The 15,932-nt window shown below is 43.5% G+C and overlaps 1 protein-coding gene across 6 annotated transcripts in view; it reads right to left on the bottom strand.

Annotated features, from left to right (window-relative positions):
• The window catches only part of TOM1L2 (target of myb1 like 2 membrane trafficking protein), a 51,373-nt gene that overhangs the window by 10,993 nt on the left and 24,448 nt on the right, over positions 1 to 15,932 (bottom strand). For 4 of the 6 annotated variants that reach the window (XM_031606740.2, XM_031606742.2, XM_031606737.2 and 1 more), the window contains exons 6-13: positions 14,948 to 15,106; positions 14,097 to 14,213; positions 11,302 to 11,435; positions 8,861 to 8,909; positions 8,163 to 8,286; positions 7,298 to 7,415; positions 5,413 to 5,488; positions 2,493 to 2,558 (exon numbers count right to left, since the gene is read on the bottom strand). In XM_031606740.2, coding sequence (XP_031462600.1) covers positions 2,493 to 2,558; positions 5,413 to 5,488; positions 7,298 to 7,415; positions 8,163 to 8,286; positions 8,861 to 8,909; positions 11,302 to 11,435; positions 14,097 to 14,213; positions 14,948 to 15,106 — 843 coding nt within the window. The remainder of the gene's footprint in view (positions 1 to 2,492; positions 2,559 to 5,412; positions 5,489 to 7,297; positions 7,416 to 8,162; positions 8,287 to 8,860; positions 8,910 to 11,301; positions 11,436 to 14,096; positions 14,214 to 14,947; positions 15,107 to 15,932) is intronic. The other 2 variants (XM_031606739.2, XM_031606743.2) reach the window with 1 other exon arrangement.

The raw sequence follows: 15,932 nt of genomic DNA, 5'->3' as shown, positions 1-15,932 counted from the left end.
CTAATTAACATCTCAGTGAAGATTTTGTTCAGTGTTTACTCACATATCTTTACAGCTCCTCTTTGGCCAGGCACGCTGCTGGTGGTCAGGCTGTGAGGCTGAGGGCTGTCCATACCTGCTGCTGTGAGCTCTGGGTCAGTTTCATTCCCCCTTCATCTCTGCCTCAACGTCTGCCCTGACGCCGTGGTTTAAGCAATGCTCGCTCCTTGCTTTTGCAACAAACATGCACTTGGCATGGGAGCAGGCAGGCAGATTATTCTAACAACCAAATGTATTCATGCAAATCTCAATAGCAGCTGAACTCATGAGAAAGGGAACTGGAATTACTTGCACTAATGTGGGGTGGCCTCATGCTAAAGGCTATGGTTAAGAGCTGCTGCTGCAGACTCCCCCAAGCATGGCCCAACCTGCAGAACCCAGCCCTCACTCTGCAAGCAGATCCCTTACTGGACAGCTTAACGACATCCCTAAGGCATGTTTGAACATTTTCTGAAGACAGAACTAGGTTAGCTTTGCAGGCAGAGCTGGAGGGGATAAGCATGGTGTGTCTCCATGGACCTGCCAACACCGTGCCAAAACAGAGATACAGATTAAACTGAAACAGAAACAGTGCTTCCAAATTCCCCAGGAGGTACACACAGAGCCCTGACTGAGCCTCCCTCTGCACAGCTGTGCTGGGACACACAGAGATGGAGTGGGAAGAGCTCAACACTAAGCTTAAGTGTATCCTAGTGCGGAAAGAAGAACAGGAGATCACAACAAAAGGATGTGATGACCACTTGGGCAGGGTGCCCCAAGGAGAACAGGGAACAATGTCCTTTTTGTGGTCTCAGTGTTGTATAGACACAGTTAATAGCAGCGTCAGCTCAACCCTCTTTTCTCCCTCATCTCTGAAACAGAATCTGCACACCAGGTTCATACTGGAGATACTGGCCAGCTATTGCACCCGTTTTGCAATTGCTACGGAGTTGTATTAATACATACAGTTAAGAACTACAGCCAGGTAAGAGAGAAATAGAGTTAATGATTAGTGTAGGTTTATTTTAGGTATTTCTCTCTCACATTTAGCATACAAACAAGGTGACAGGCTTGTCAGAGCAGCGACCAGCTGCACAGCCAGCCCCTCCCCCTCCCCAACTCTGTATGCCTCCATGAAGAGTGCAGTATCCTTTTTCCAGACTGAATAACCACAAGCCAATAACAAATATTGTTTGTTTTTTCAATAAAACAGTGGTGTGAGGGGTGTGAACAACAGGGCTGCTCTTGTAAACAGTGGAAAGGCAAAGAAGAGGACCTATCTCAACCACAGGATTATTCATGATGGATGGACACCTAGCAGTGGTACAGTGCATCTGCACCGAGTTGGTGCGCTCTGATATTGCATGCTCTGACTGTTCTTAGCCTTCAGTTTTCTGGGATGTTTCTCTTTCTAAGCACTGGTGACACAGTCTGGGCCATTGGAGGCCCTCCCTGGAGCAAGGCACTCCTGTGCTCCACAGGCATCCTGCACTCAGCCTCATACTCAGAAGTGTGTACCAATACCAGAGTGTTCTGCACTGCGTGTTTCCGAACCCAGCTGCAGCCAGCACTGCCTCAATAGGACTGTTAGGACTTTCTACAGTAGGTAACATTACTGCTACTATTCTCAAACACTTAAAATGATGGATGATGCAGTCCAAAAACATAAAACTACCCTTAGAACTTGGCTTTAAGGCACAGCAGAGGCTTTTTTTTTTTTTTTTTTTTTTAACCTACCTCTGTCTCCTGCACTTAAAGCACCCTTTCAGACTTCCTGCTGCAAGCATGTTAAGGAAGGACACAAAATGTGCACATATCCTGAGATTTCCAGAAGCTTGATGTTATCAGAACACTGTCATCACTAGACACAGGATTTAAACCCTTAAATCCAGGAACACTACTGTACCTTTTAAAGCCTGAATCCTGATGTCTGTGTAATTCCCTGACTGAGGTGGAAGATGTCACACTGGGTAGCAGTTCTCCCATTCTCCTCTTCCCATATTTAAGAACCCCTGCATTACTAAGTTCAATTAAATATTACTTGAAATTACATATGTTTATTCCAGACTGTGAAGTTAAGCACTACCAGAAGAGTCTGCTTTAAAGGCATCGAGAAAGTGCTCTCTTTTTGAACAAAATGCATGAGACTTGTGTTTATCCCTTGAAAAGTGGATACTGCATAATTAAATCAAGACAGTATAAGGAACCAATCTGACCCCCCAGACCCCTCTGAAGGTGCTGTGGGGTTCTACAAATGATTCAGCTGGTTACAGGCCTTTATCCTGCACAAACCAGAAATTGGTGTAAATTTTTCCCTTTGCCCCAGGTAATGACATAGGTGGGAAACAAACTCCTTGTACTGTCTGATTTCAAGTGGTTCAGTAGGGCAGGGTGAGAGGTGAATGGAGGATGGTTATTCTAGGTGAAGGGGTTGGGGTGGGCAGTAGGAGTTGTTTCACTGGTGAAGTCCTCACCATTCCTTGTGTAATTAGCCACTTGTCTATGGGCTCCATGTCTGAGTTCCCACCTTTACCTCTCCTCTGTGTTGAGAACAGAAAGGTCCATAAAGAGAGAAACCACAGCAACACTCTTGATAAAGTAATATAAACAGCAGCAAGTTGAAAGCTTCACATACACAGACATGCACACACGCATCCTCCTCTGCTGCCTGGCAGCTGTGTCCATGGAGGGGCAGAGCTCGCCCCGAGCCCTGTGCTTCCTACAGACAGTTCACTGAATTTTAGCACTTCCTCCACACTGTTATTAAAAAAAACAAAACTAAAAAAAAAGCCTGACTAGAAGTGAGGCTGATGTTTGTCATCTTCTTAGAAGAGAAAGTGTAGGCTATACCACCTACCAAAATCAATCAGACTTTGCTGGAAACGTGCTGTGAAGTTTCCCTTGTTTATAATGCTGTAAGTCAGAGCAAATCTTACTTATCCTCTTGATCTCAACAGACTCTGCCTCAAACTCTACCAGCACAACAGCTCTAGTGCAGGTGTTATGCAGGAGGTAAGTGATGGCAGCCTGCAAGAGCACTGCAGCAGCCTTTCCCACTGCCCACCTCCGAGGGTAAAGGACCACCAGTGGCTCTGGCTCCCTCTGGCCCTGCAGAGCAGGGCTGGCTCAGCACACTGCTCTGAGTTTGTGTGCAGATACCCATCCTACGTGGGATACCTCACCTGCCCCCATTACACCAGATAGTGGAGGATCAGCTGCAATCTCTTATGTCTCAGTATTCGTGCTGAGAGGAAGAAAAAGAACAGAGGGGAAAAAAAAAAAATCACTCCAACTTTATCTGCTATCTGCATAACAGTGAGAATTGTTTCTTGGACACCTCTCCTCCCAGCTGTGATCACGCAACAACTCTGTGGCAACAAAAGCAATTCCCAACGTGGAAAAGCAATATTAAGAATTCAGGGTATTTTTAGCTTGTTTGGTTTCCAGCTGCTAAATCATATTAAAAGACAGCTAATGCCACGTGACCGGCCGTCTGTCTACAGATCTTTCAGAGAATGACTACATTAGAAATGTCAGATGTGCTGAAATTTACCCCTGCACAACTTTGTTGGAAGACAACGTGTGCAGAACGTGTTGCAAAGCTCTGGTTCCACCCTAGAGCTCTTCTTAAATTAGCTCCCTACCCACAGTAACGCACGTCTTTCATTTACTGCTCACTGCCAGTTTTTCCCTACGCATGCTGCGGCTGCTAACTTCAGGAGAGTTTAATTTTTATTTCCTTTAAGAAGAGACACCCATAAGCCTCACAACAATTGAGGAACAGTAGTGTTTACTAATTAAAGAAAGAGTGCATTTGAGAACGAGCTATTCTTATTACACGATACAGTCACCAGGACCTTTGAAAAGCAGCTGAAAGTCCCTACACCATCTCAGAGCCCAAAGTTCCACAACCCATAAAGTGTTTCTCCCCAGAAAACTTTGACCCATCAGATTAGCTTAGATACAGCCATCTGAACTGATAACACTTCAGGCAGAGCAGCAGCTACACTGCTGTGAATGACACATCACACTGGTGCCTCAAGCACAACTGCCTGAGAACAGAAGCATTAATAAACACGGATGGCCCCCTTGGCCAGTAGCTAACTCAAGCCCCTTGCTTTCGATTAGTCAGGAACAAAGAACAGAATCTCAGACTGCTCCCCAGGTCCTCCCAGTAACAGAGCACAGTGACACAGGGAGCTCTGACTGTAGCACCGATGTCAGGAATTCCTCTCTCTCCCTGATATACTTCTGCCCCTGCCTCCCTATGCTACCACTCCTTCCCTCAACTGTTCTGGCACGAATTTTTGTGGGATGGGTTAGACACTACCCAATTGGCAGGTCGCCGGGGACAGCAACAAACAGACAGATTTGTGGGGTGGGGGTGCTCCTTGGGCAACCAATGCTGAAGTCCTGCAACCACTGCACTATGGCCAATGCAGGCAGCTGTGATCCGACCCCAGCTGGCTCAGAACACAGATTCTCTCGGGCTCAGAGCAGAGGCTGCCAGGCATGTCAGCTGCCCAGAGCACTCCCATTTCAACTTAAGAGAGAAGCAAGGCGGGATCAGCCAAGGCATGGGGAGGCAGTTCTCCATGGAGGGAGACATGCCCAGGCTGCCCTGCCTCTCCCCCGTGCTACACTGGCTCTCCCGTGCTCCCTAGTGGTCAGCACAGACTGAAATTGCATAGGGAAAGACTGTGCTTTCTTTATCATCTGAAAACTTATTGCTGTGTACAAGACAATTTTAAGAAGTAGGGTGGTAGAAAGGGCTGAAGGATGACCTCAGAGCTCCTTCCACTTCTGTCTTCACAGAGGCATACACACAAACTTGGCCAAGCTCATCCTCTGAAACGAGTTTTAAGGATCAGGTGGTGTGAGAGGTGGCAGCACATGGGTCCCTGCCCAGGGGCAGAACAGACTGCATGCAAAGGCAGCTGTGGCAAAGCATGCAAAGCATTAAAAGTCTGAATAATTTCTCTTCCTGTCGCTTGCTCCTGCCCATGCACTTTGAGCAAAGTCTAGCAGATTAAGACTGCACCTACTTTCATAAGCAAAATCAAAGCAAACAGAGGCACACCAGCATTAAGAGGATGTTCCTTATTTATTCTTTTCAGCACCAACTCCAGTCAAAGAACCAGACCCCTCAGGCAAGCTGCAAGCACACAGGACAATTTACCCACTCTCATTTTGAAGGCTTTTAGGCTGGTGTGCTAAGTAGCAGCTCTTTAGCAATCATTACTGAGTAAGTACTTGCTCCTAGATACCAATTTCAAAATAGCCAGTACTAGCATGTCACTAGAATACAGAATGAGAAGACTCAGTCAAAGGAGCTGTCTGCAGCTTGGATTCCGCGCACAGCTTCAGATAACAAAACACAGAGCAATGACCTACCCCTCCTGTGTTCTGTTTCCGAACATCCAGGGCGGATGCCAGTCCTTTGACAGCCTGTGGGTCCTCATATGTCACACTGCAACAAAGGAACAAACCACAGATCTAGAAGGAAGCCCAACAGTCATCCATGGAGAATGCACATGCTATTTTGATTAACTTCTCTTGAAAAAGTACATTCTTTTTCCTAAAAAGACTTAAGTGCACTACACATATTCTAAAAAGAGGGGTGTGCTCTGTATAAAACTAGCTAGCAGTTTCTCAGACAGCTTGTTGAAGAAAAAAAAGGGGAAGACTGACATTATGAGAGGGAGGCAAATAGGTTATGAGGCACATCCAAGAGGTAGCAGAGGACTGTGAAGAAAGGCCTGATTACAGACTATGATTTACCAAGCTTGATGTTTGGAAACCTTGATGCATGGAGGAGGGAAACTGGCAGAGAGAGATTTGGAGGCAGGTGAAACACTCGTAAGAACTAAAGCAAAGCACATGAAAAAGTGCACTGACTTGGCTCATCTATTTGCAGAGGCTGGATTTTTAACAGGCTCCTTACAAAGCTGTGTAAAAAGGACACGTACTAGTCAGGTGACAGAGGCAATTGCATCATTTCTCAGAGCACAGCACCAGCCCCTGGGAGGAGCCATGGCTGTGCAGGAGTGCTGGCTTCTCCTGGGCATGCAGAGGCTCTCACTTAGGCATGGTGGCATGTCACACTCACATCTTCACTGCCTCACTGCTGCTCCACTTACACAAGGAAGACACAGCAATCTTTCCCTGTGAAATCACGGCCTGATGTGCACTCCTTGTTCTATTAGCTTGCAGAAGGAGATAGAGGTGCAGTGTGGGAAGCTAGTTTCGTGCTTCATTTAGCACAAGAGACAGAGGGAACTCCATTAGATCTCTCTGCAATGCTTCTCCTTTCTGAATGCACATTAGGGCTCTCAGCCTGAAATCTCTAGTGGTAACGTATGCCTCTACAGTGGAGCACATCTCAGCACTGACACTACAGCTGAAGCAGTACAAACAGCTGTACTGATGGCTGCAAATGAAAGATCGTAATAAGCCTGCCAGCTGAAATTATCGAAAACATATCAGCTCTGGAATATCTGCTGAAGTCTCAGCTGACCTATTTAACAACATTTCTTGGTTTGAGACGAAGCATTGCTCTGACTGCTGGTAGCCATTACGCCCTCTTGAATTTGAAACCAGGAGGCAGCAAGAAATAATATATGAAAGTAAATTACCTCAGTTGCTTTTAATGAATCTCACTTGACAAGGATCAAAGGATTTCTTAATAAGTGCACAGATTTATTTTACATTAAAATATTTGGGCCTGTTAAATACCCACGAAATTGCCAGACTTGCAGCCCTAGAGATGCAAGCCCTACAAATATAAACAAATTAGAGACAGCATGACAGCCAGTCAAGCTACACTGCCTTGACATCCTCCGAGAGTCTCATCGTTGGGCCAAAGGGAGAGTTTAACTGATGTTAACTCTGTTTTCAAGCCGCCAAGGTATATCCATGACCTTCATATGAAAGATGTTTATGCTCCTCTACCTTAAGCACTGGCCAGGTGGATGGAGTGACAAGCCTTTTTGAGAGCAAAAGTAAATGCAAGTTTATTTCCAAGTTTCTAATGAACTCATTAACTAAGACAGTCAAGTAACATTACCCAGCCAGTCTGCTCTGGCCAGCAGCAAGAACTTCCCCATTTGCTAATACTAATAAAGACCAGGAAGATAAGGCCCGGATTAAAAGCAGCACAAAAACATACATCAAAACTACTTTTTACCATCTGGAATGAAACAAAGAAGTTTCAGATCCATGCCCTTAGAAAATAGTAAGGCCGTGAATCAAACAGCACTAAAGATAAACTCCAACATACTTCTTTCGTTGCTCAGCCAAGGAACTGCCTCTTGTCTGTGCAAACATGTCGAAATCATCACGAGGGTTACAGTGCTGTAGGGAGCTGAGTGTGCCACTGACACTGTTTGTACCCAGGTCTGCAAAAGAAGTGGACCAATGAAACAGTATTCCACATTCAAGCAATGCTGCCACAACTGTGTAGGCTATAGAGGAAGTTATTAACAACACACAAATAAACATCATCTAGTTAACAGCTGTAGCAGAGAACCTCCAATCAAATCAAGTGATCACATCAAGCAATTTTTTGTTTGGTTTAATTTAAACTATCCATCAGTTTCATAGGACCTCTCATTCAAAGAATTCAAGTATTATTTGCAGGAGAACAGTCCAGAATATTCACTGTATTCACCCCATAGAGTGCTAAACCTTAACAAGAATAGTAGTACAAGTTTTACCATGACTGAAAACTTGGATCTGTCTCTTTTCCTTCATGCTCCCCTTTGGTTAATAAATCCCTCCCTTTTGTGCCATGCTTATTCCCAATTACAGATCACTATAGGGCATACAAATGGGAAAGCCTTCCTAAACTTGGAAGCCACATAACCAAAACTTCCTATGGTTATACAGCAAAAGTAGAGGTGAGTCAAAAGGTGCAGAGTGAAAAAGGAAGATGCCTCCTTGTAAATCCCAACAGCTGCAGGAAGAGCTTGTATCAGATGTTCAGGTCAGTCAAGGGACCTCAGCAACAGCTCAAACTTGCTCCTACACTCAAGATGTGCCTAGCTGTTCCTGCATGCTCTTCAAGACCCACATATTGGTCAGGTTTGAACAAGTCCATGCATTACAGCCTCATGTTCATCAGCACTATTAAACCAGGTACTCACCAAGCCCTGCAAGCTGTGAAGAAAGTGATGACGGTGGTGCTGAGTTTCCAACCATAGGGCTCACTACAGCTGGAGAGCCAGGACCCAAATCTATTAAGTTATCTTCTGTCACCTCATTCAGAACCTGTTGGGACATAAAAACAACACAACTTACAAGTGCCAGAGATTTTTTTTTTTTTTGTGCAGTACAACATTAAAATCCAAAAAACTATGTCTGCTTCCCAAAAAGACCTTTTTTCCATACTGCCAAATGGACTACTCCCTTGGATACTAAAGAGATTAATGTAGGAAAAAAAAGGGTCAGCCAGTAAAAAAAAATAAATAGATCAGTCTGACTGCTAAGGGCAACAGGGAACTGTCCTGGAGGTCATCTACATCTCTTCAGATTTATCTCATTTGTCTGTGTCTTCCACATCTTTTTGCACCAGACCACTGTGAATGTCAGAAGCCTGCACAGACTCAAAAGCAATCACAAAAAAGTCAACAGATGAAAGAAAATCCATCAAGAACTGTAAACACAAAGATGTTTTGGAGCACTGATTTCCTGAGCTAGAAGTCTGACATGTTCTTATACTCTTTTCTCTGTACCCACTATTAACCACCACAGACAGGACACGAGGCTGGTCTGAATTTTTGTCTGATCCAGTAGGACTGGTATGGTGCAGCTACTAATGTAACACATGGAGTTAGGCACTTACTCCATTGCTGGCATTTTGTGTGGAACGTCCTGATCGGTATCGTTCAAACCTGTTTAAAAAAAATAATAATAAATCAAAAGGGAATATTAAAGTCACCAATAAACAATGAAAAAAATTGTTTATAACAAAGTCATGGCATGCTGGTTAATGAATGTAGCTTTCATTGGTTCAAGAGAGATCCTTAACAGATTTAACTCCAAGCGAGGACAAAGGGAGGATAGTTACAGAAGTTGCATTGTTGGCAATGTGGATATTAAGTTGCCTAATCTGATCTTGCAGCACACACAGGCCTGAAAAACACTGTAGGATTTTTTCTTTTTTTTTTTTCTTTCTTTTTTTTTTTTTTTTCCAGTAAGTGCTTCTTGATAGACTGCTCTGTTAGCCAAGGGACAGAAGCAACTGCAGTAAGATTGATGCTCCCAGCTAAATAAGCTGAGCACCGCAGTGACTCTTACTCCCACTTAACAGCTCCCTCTTGCTGCACTACATGTAAATTAGAAGCAATATACATGCTAGCACAGCTCTACCCCAAGCAGAACGCACCAAAAGAAACAATGCTGAACAAAATCGTTCCCTAACACGTACTCGAAGATCATCAGAATCTGTGCTCAAATAGGTCGGTGCTATCTGAGAACGAACAACAACGTGGTTACATAAAAACCCTCACATTTCTTAGGGGAGGAAGTCTAGCCAGCCAAGACCTGGTTGCTTTTCTACTTCTTCCCTACCCATATGTACACATAGGACCCCAAATGCAAACTCAGCATGCATGAACTCAAAAAGCAGAGGGAACTACCTCCTCTGGCAGCCTTCTTTATCATCATTTTTCTGAAGTTAAGAGTTTTTCCTCATTCTAAAGTAGTAACACATGACCTCTCTATTCAGTAAAAAGTAAAAATACTCTGGGTTTTCTCTCAGCTGAACAAAAAAAACACAGTGGAGAATCGCAAGCAAACTAAAGTGTTTTCATAAAGTAACAGAGGAAGACTTAGACCTAAAAGGCAAGAAAAACAAATTCAGGCCCAAATTTCAATTTTAGGAAGCTGTGGGTGTCTGGCGTTAGTGGAAATCCAGTTCCCTAGGCTGGAAACCTAGGACACCTCCCACCTCCCATTTCTCACCAGCAGGCTGATGTATCACACATATTCTTTTACATCCAAAGCTCCACAGCAATGGCCAGAGCTCCTGCTCAAATCACTGAAAGAGCTTTGGAGCCATAAGAGAAATCAACGTGATGAATGTGGAGCTTTTGGAACAACAGAGAATTGGAATTTATTGAAGCACTCAGACCACTGCAGCTATTCTACCATAAATAGCTTGCCAGCACTGCTCAGCTCACCTTGCAGCGTATAATGGTTACAAATACGTCAGCTACAATCAGCAAAGCTGCAGATGGAATAACATAGAAAAATATTCAGGGTGACCAAACTGAGCCTTAGTGATTGTTACTCTCTGCCCCATGTAGGATCATGCTCATGCATGAAACACACACCATTTCACACAAAAAGTCAGCATTTGTTTCAAAGTTTGCCCCGATCTCCTCTGAAGGGCTAAATCAAAGACAAAATTGAGGCCACTGAGTCTTCTTTCCAGCCTCTGCTGTGACAGCACAGATTCACAGATCTAGAGTCTAATTTATTTTTAAAGGCTTGAGAAACAAAGCTCTATGCTAGGAACAAGGAACAAAGGGTGCTCTTTAGTGCCTCACTCCCCAGGCCTGTCATTAAGGGGAAGATTAAACTTTCCCAAGACTGTCGTATCACGTGTCACTCCTGCAGCAGATGTGGCTGACAGCGCCTTTGTCTGACATGCTGCAAGTCCTGTGACCCACGTCGTTGCACGTCGACTCTTCAAAACCTCCGTTCTGTGCAAGCCAGGCCTTTTCAAGATGTTAAGCACTATTTAAAAACAAAACCCTTCCATGCATGAAGGCTTCGTGCACATCAGGCAGCTCCCCTCGCACCAGAACTGGAAGCTGGGAGCTCGGAGATCAGAAGACAGCTGTCGGTAGCCTCCCCAAGCCAGGAAGCAGCACAGGCATTTCTGCAGAGCCTATGTTAGGAAGTGGAACTGGCAGCTGAGGCTGTGCTGTTCTCATTCCCTGGTTCCTACATTCATACAGCAACGCATGGTAGGAACTTACAGACTCAAGTGTCTGCCAGTTCAGAGAGTGTTGCACCATACTGTCCTGCATTTTACAGATATTCTCTACAAGAATGCAATTGTGAGGAGAAAAGACAAACAAGATAATATTAAAAAAAACAACTGAAACATGAATATTGTCATAAAAGACAACAGAAAGACTTTGTAAGTGCTTTCTGTGCACTGGTTTTCTACATTGTTATATGCTGGCCCACAGGTCCAGATAGCCAACATCATCAACTGACCTGCAAGTGAAAACCCAGAATGAATGTAAACAGTAGGTGGAAAAGGTGTCTCACCTTTCATATCTGAGGAAGACATTATTTAAATCATCATTCACATGCAACAGTTCCTCTGTGACTTCTTCATTGGACACTCGTGAGATAAGCTCCACAATTCTCTGCTGCATGGCTCTACAGGTTCGGTTCAACTCCTATGAGGAATGCATTGTGCATATACATTTTGATAAGCAGCCAGCAATAAATAGGTTTTGTTGAGTTTTGTTCACAGCCAAACATATCCCACAGCTGAGAAACACTAAGACAAGTCTATCTTTGCATGATTAAATGTCACCCAAAAGCACATCTAATCAAACATGCCCTTCAAGAGACGATGGCATAGAACTTTGAGAGCCTATTTAGAATTCAACATCCTGATTCTTCTTTAACTCTGAGCACTTCAGAAAATAAATATCTGTATTTTAGTCATCTTCTTTAAGAACAAAATATGCTAATACAAGAGCTTTCCTGAAGAGTTTTCACTGAAAACTCTGTGTCTGCTCCTATTGACAATACCATTTGCAACAACTAGAAGATGCACACAGTGGAACAAAGGGGGAAAGTTCATCAGGGCTATACAGCAGGAAGACAAGGGCAGGAGACACAGAGCTTGCCGTGTATGGAGTGAATGAGGGTGAACATACAACACGAAGTAGGAGCATGAAAAGATGAGCATCCTCCCTTCCCCCCACCCATCAGTACTGAACTACACACAGAAACATTCCCATCAAGTGAGTAAGTCCAGAGATGAGATTGCATAAAGGCAGTGGACAGTTTAAAAAAACAAAACCAAAAACTCTAGAGCAGGGGGATTTGAGTTTGTTTAAAGGAGTTCTCACGCTTCCAGGACATCTCTTTGATCACCAATTACCAAGTCAATTTTAAACAGTAAATTATTTATATATTTTTTTTCACCTCCGTTGGTCTGAAAGGCCTCACGACCAAAGGTCAAAGCAGGTATGCTGAGAAGGAACTACAGGAAGAAATGTGACATATGGCATGACACCACTCATTAGATCCACAGTTTTACTTCAATGGGCACTGACATTTCAACTAAAGCATGTCGTTCCATCATCTTCCACCCCCCAGCTCCATTTCAGAGCAAAAATTCAGCACTAAACAAGGATGACTTGTTAGTACACAACCTTTGGGATGAAAGCAAAAATGTGTTTGTTTTCCTTGCATGGTCTGACATCCTAAGCTCTGGATAAATTTCACCTAGTGCAATCCAGCTGCCTTAACAGCTTGAGGAATGTGTTCTCCAATGTCAGTTTTGATCCCATCACTTTAGAAGCAGATTGTGACATTTCAGAGGTTTGTTTGCTGCCTTTCTGAGAGGGCTGACAGTACCTATCTATTCTGTTCAGAGCTGGCTCTCTAGCAAGCTGTTTACATTTGACTGTTGGAGAAAATGTCAGGAATTATTTAAGGAGGATGGCTATATAAACCTCAAAGCAAGGAGTTCTTGCACACAGCACCCAGCTCACAGCTTTCAAGAGACCATCCATCCTTTGTCATCAAAAACGGGTTCTCACCAGCTCTGTGATTCAGATGTAGGATGCAGCAGTTGAAGGGAACCAGTTGGAATAAAGAATCACTGCTGTCGTTCCATTTTATGATCAAGACCTTTAACCTTAAAGCTATGCTGTAAGGTTATGCTGTCAAGATGTTGGTAGCTGTTTCTGAATGTAAGCAAACTGTTCTATGCCATTTTGGTCTGTCAGGGTTTCCTGGAAGCTTCTTTTGCTTTGAGCTGTCCAACCCAAATGGGCAGTAAATGAAAGGCTCTTTATCACAAAGCCTCTCGTCAGCTGCCATGATGGCTCCGAGACAAACACACAGTACAGCTGCACAGGAGAGACTAATTCTTGGATTGATTTCAAACTCTGATGTATCGCAGAGAGCAATTCCCTGCCTTCCTCCAAATGTACTATTGTGGGAGCCCCTTCTCCCTGCTGGGGGATCAGAACAGCAGCCTATTTCTGAAGCTATGAAAAGGCAAATAGGACAGTAAGGGCAGTGGCTGGATGCTAGCTCACAGTATTTCTCATCTGTGCTGCAGCTACTTCGTATTAACTTCCTCAGCCAAGGGGACCTCGCTACCACAGATCTGGAGAAGTAGCTATGAAGCTTGACCTGTGAGCTCAACACACAGGTTGCTTTTTCTTTCAAAGTAACAAGCACAGCACTGGATTGAGATTACCCAGGAAATAAAACTCTTCTGATTACCCAGTCAGGCCATGTTGACAGCATGAAACTTCACCTCAGCTCCTGCCTTAAGCCACTGCCTTCAGGAGAACCTACAGCACATCTGCCGGAAAGAAGTTCATTTATTTCAAGAGGCAGAGAACCCACAGAACCTTGCCAATTCTTAGTCCATCTGGAACCAAGGAATGGTTTTTTTTCCTGTAACGCCAGGAATGTTTTACTATGGCACACTTAATTGTAAAGGACTTGAAAGGAGAAACGCTCACTACTGAATGAGCCTATGGCAGCTCTAGGCTGTGTTATGGTAAGGAAGACTATTCAACATTACAAAAAAAAAAAGCCAACTAGCAACACGTACAAGAAAGTAGTGAAATGGGTTTCAACAGAAGTTGAGAAATCCTCATCATGAGAAGCTTTATCAAATGAAAAGCATTGAGAGATGAGACTAGCTGGGATCAAGTACAGCCCACATCCATTACATAAACCAAGCAAATCATAGCACTGAAGGGAACAACAACAACAATCCTCCTCCAAAAAAAACCAACAAAACCCACAACCAACCTCAAGCACAGACAAGATCAGAATCATATTTGCTAGAAAAGTGTTACCTGGAGTAATTCAAGGTCTGAAGAATCCTCTTGTCCAGGAACCATTTCTGTCAGCATTTCAGACATCACTTTGGTATTCCCACGAACAATATCCAGTTCACTGCGCAGCCGGGCAATCTGTGGGTAAAAAGACAGCAAAGAACTGCATAACCTTGTGGCTTTAAGTGACTTAGTGATACCTCTGGCTCTCTCTGACTTGATATCTGAGGCTCAGCATATTCTAGTGGGGGAGAAAGGTAAAGTTTCAGCCGGGAGAAAATTTTAGAAAAAGCAACAGAAAAAGAAACAAACTGTGCAGAATCGGTCACTATCACAACACAGACAGACGTGCTATGCTTGTATAGAAGAGAAGCAATTGAAAACGGTGGCTAAAACCAGATCTTGGTTGTCATCTTGTGTGTCTTGCTCAAATGTGAGGAGGAATATACACTTTTCAAGCAGATCTCTGGCTGCTAAGTTGTTTTTTTTTTTTTAGTACAGAGAAAGGATGATATTATATTAGGGTATCCTGAGGGATGCAGGCTTAAGTCCTTGTTAGAAGGACTTACTGCATTTGCAAGGTGTTTTGCACCTCTAAAGGAGTATGGCTAGTGGAAAAACTGCTTACCTAGAGCACCACTGCTGAGTGGACTGGTGCATCAGACTGTGAGATTTCATAACTGCTGTCATTAGGAGGCTACACATACAAAGCTAAACCCTAGATTTTGCAGTACAATAGGAGGAAAGATTACTAAGCAGAACCAGACCTAGGAGGCAATCAATGTCAGAAGAGTGAAAATGAAAGTTCCTCTGCAAATTGGTTTCTAATTTGATCTGCTGAGTTTCACTCAAAAGAATAATCATCCCAATACCTGTTCAGAATTGGCAGTGATGGGGCCAGTCACATTCAGAGCTGGAGCTTGAGGAGCAGAATACGCCGTTGGAGAAGGTGAAGAATAAGAACTGGTGCTCATCCTTTGCTGAGACTGTGAATTGTGCATATTTGCTGCAGGATCAACTTCAGGAACGCTCTGCCACATCAGAAAGACAATAGTTCAAAAAAACTGAATGGTGACAGCACTTGCTTTGTCAGCAACCTCAAGCCAGATAGGCTCAAATATAGAACATAATTGTACCTTGTGGAAAAGGTCAGTGCAGTTACGAGAACAGACTGGCAGGCCAGCCCATAAACAGACAGCTGCAACCAAAATACACACCCGTGTTTTTTGACCCAGGCCACATGCACATACGTCAATTTATTATGAGAAGTAAAAAGCAACGTAAAAATAAGAGCCAAATATGAATAATTATAAATAATTTTAAACTAGGAACTAAACTGTAGGCTTACAAGAGATGATGTGATAAATAGGTACTGGATTTAATTGATCTTGACACAAGGATTGTAATCCTTCAGTTCTGATCATTTGCATTTACCACTTCAAAGACTCATTAACTTTTCACAGTGAATAATCAGAACACCTGTGATCATTAAGTTCCTTCCTAGCAGTAGTTTTTGTCAAGTTCACATACATAAGTTTTCAAAGGTATAAAGACCTCATGTTAGCATGGGATCAGAGGGAGATTCAGCATCTGTATACCTTTAAAATAAGGGCAGGCTTTGGTTCTGGTTTATTACCAAGAGAAACAAGTATAATGTTGAGAAAAATGAAGCAATTTCATACACTTATGGTCTCTCTCTGAGAATTAGCAGCATTTATGTGGTGGTTTTGTGGTACAAGACGAGTGTACAAATCTCCGAACTCCTTTCAGATTGATGTTTGACTCAAGGGAGGAGATTCCACTAACTTACCACTTAACTGTCACAGTGTGGCTGCATTATGCTTCTGCTACGTGCCC

Source organism: Phasianus colchicus, chromosome 16 (assembly GCF_987193195.1).
Source record: "Phasianus colchicus chromosome 16, bPhaCol1.hap1.1, whole genome shotgun sequence".
NCBI lineage: Eukaryota > Metazoa > Chordata > Aves > Galliformes > Phasianidae > Phasianus > Phasianus colchicus.
This window is presented reverse-complemented; position numbering and strand designations above follow the sequence as displayed.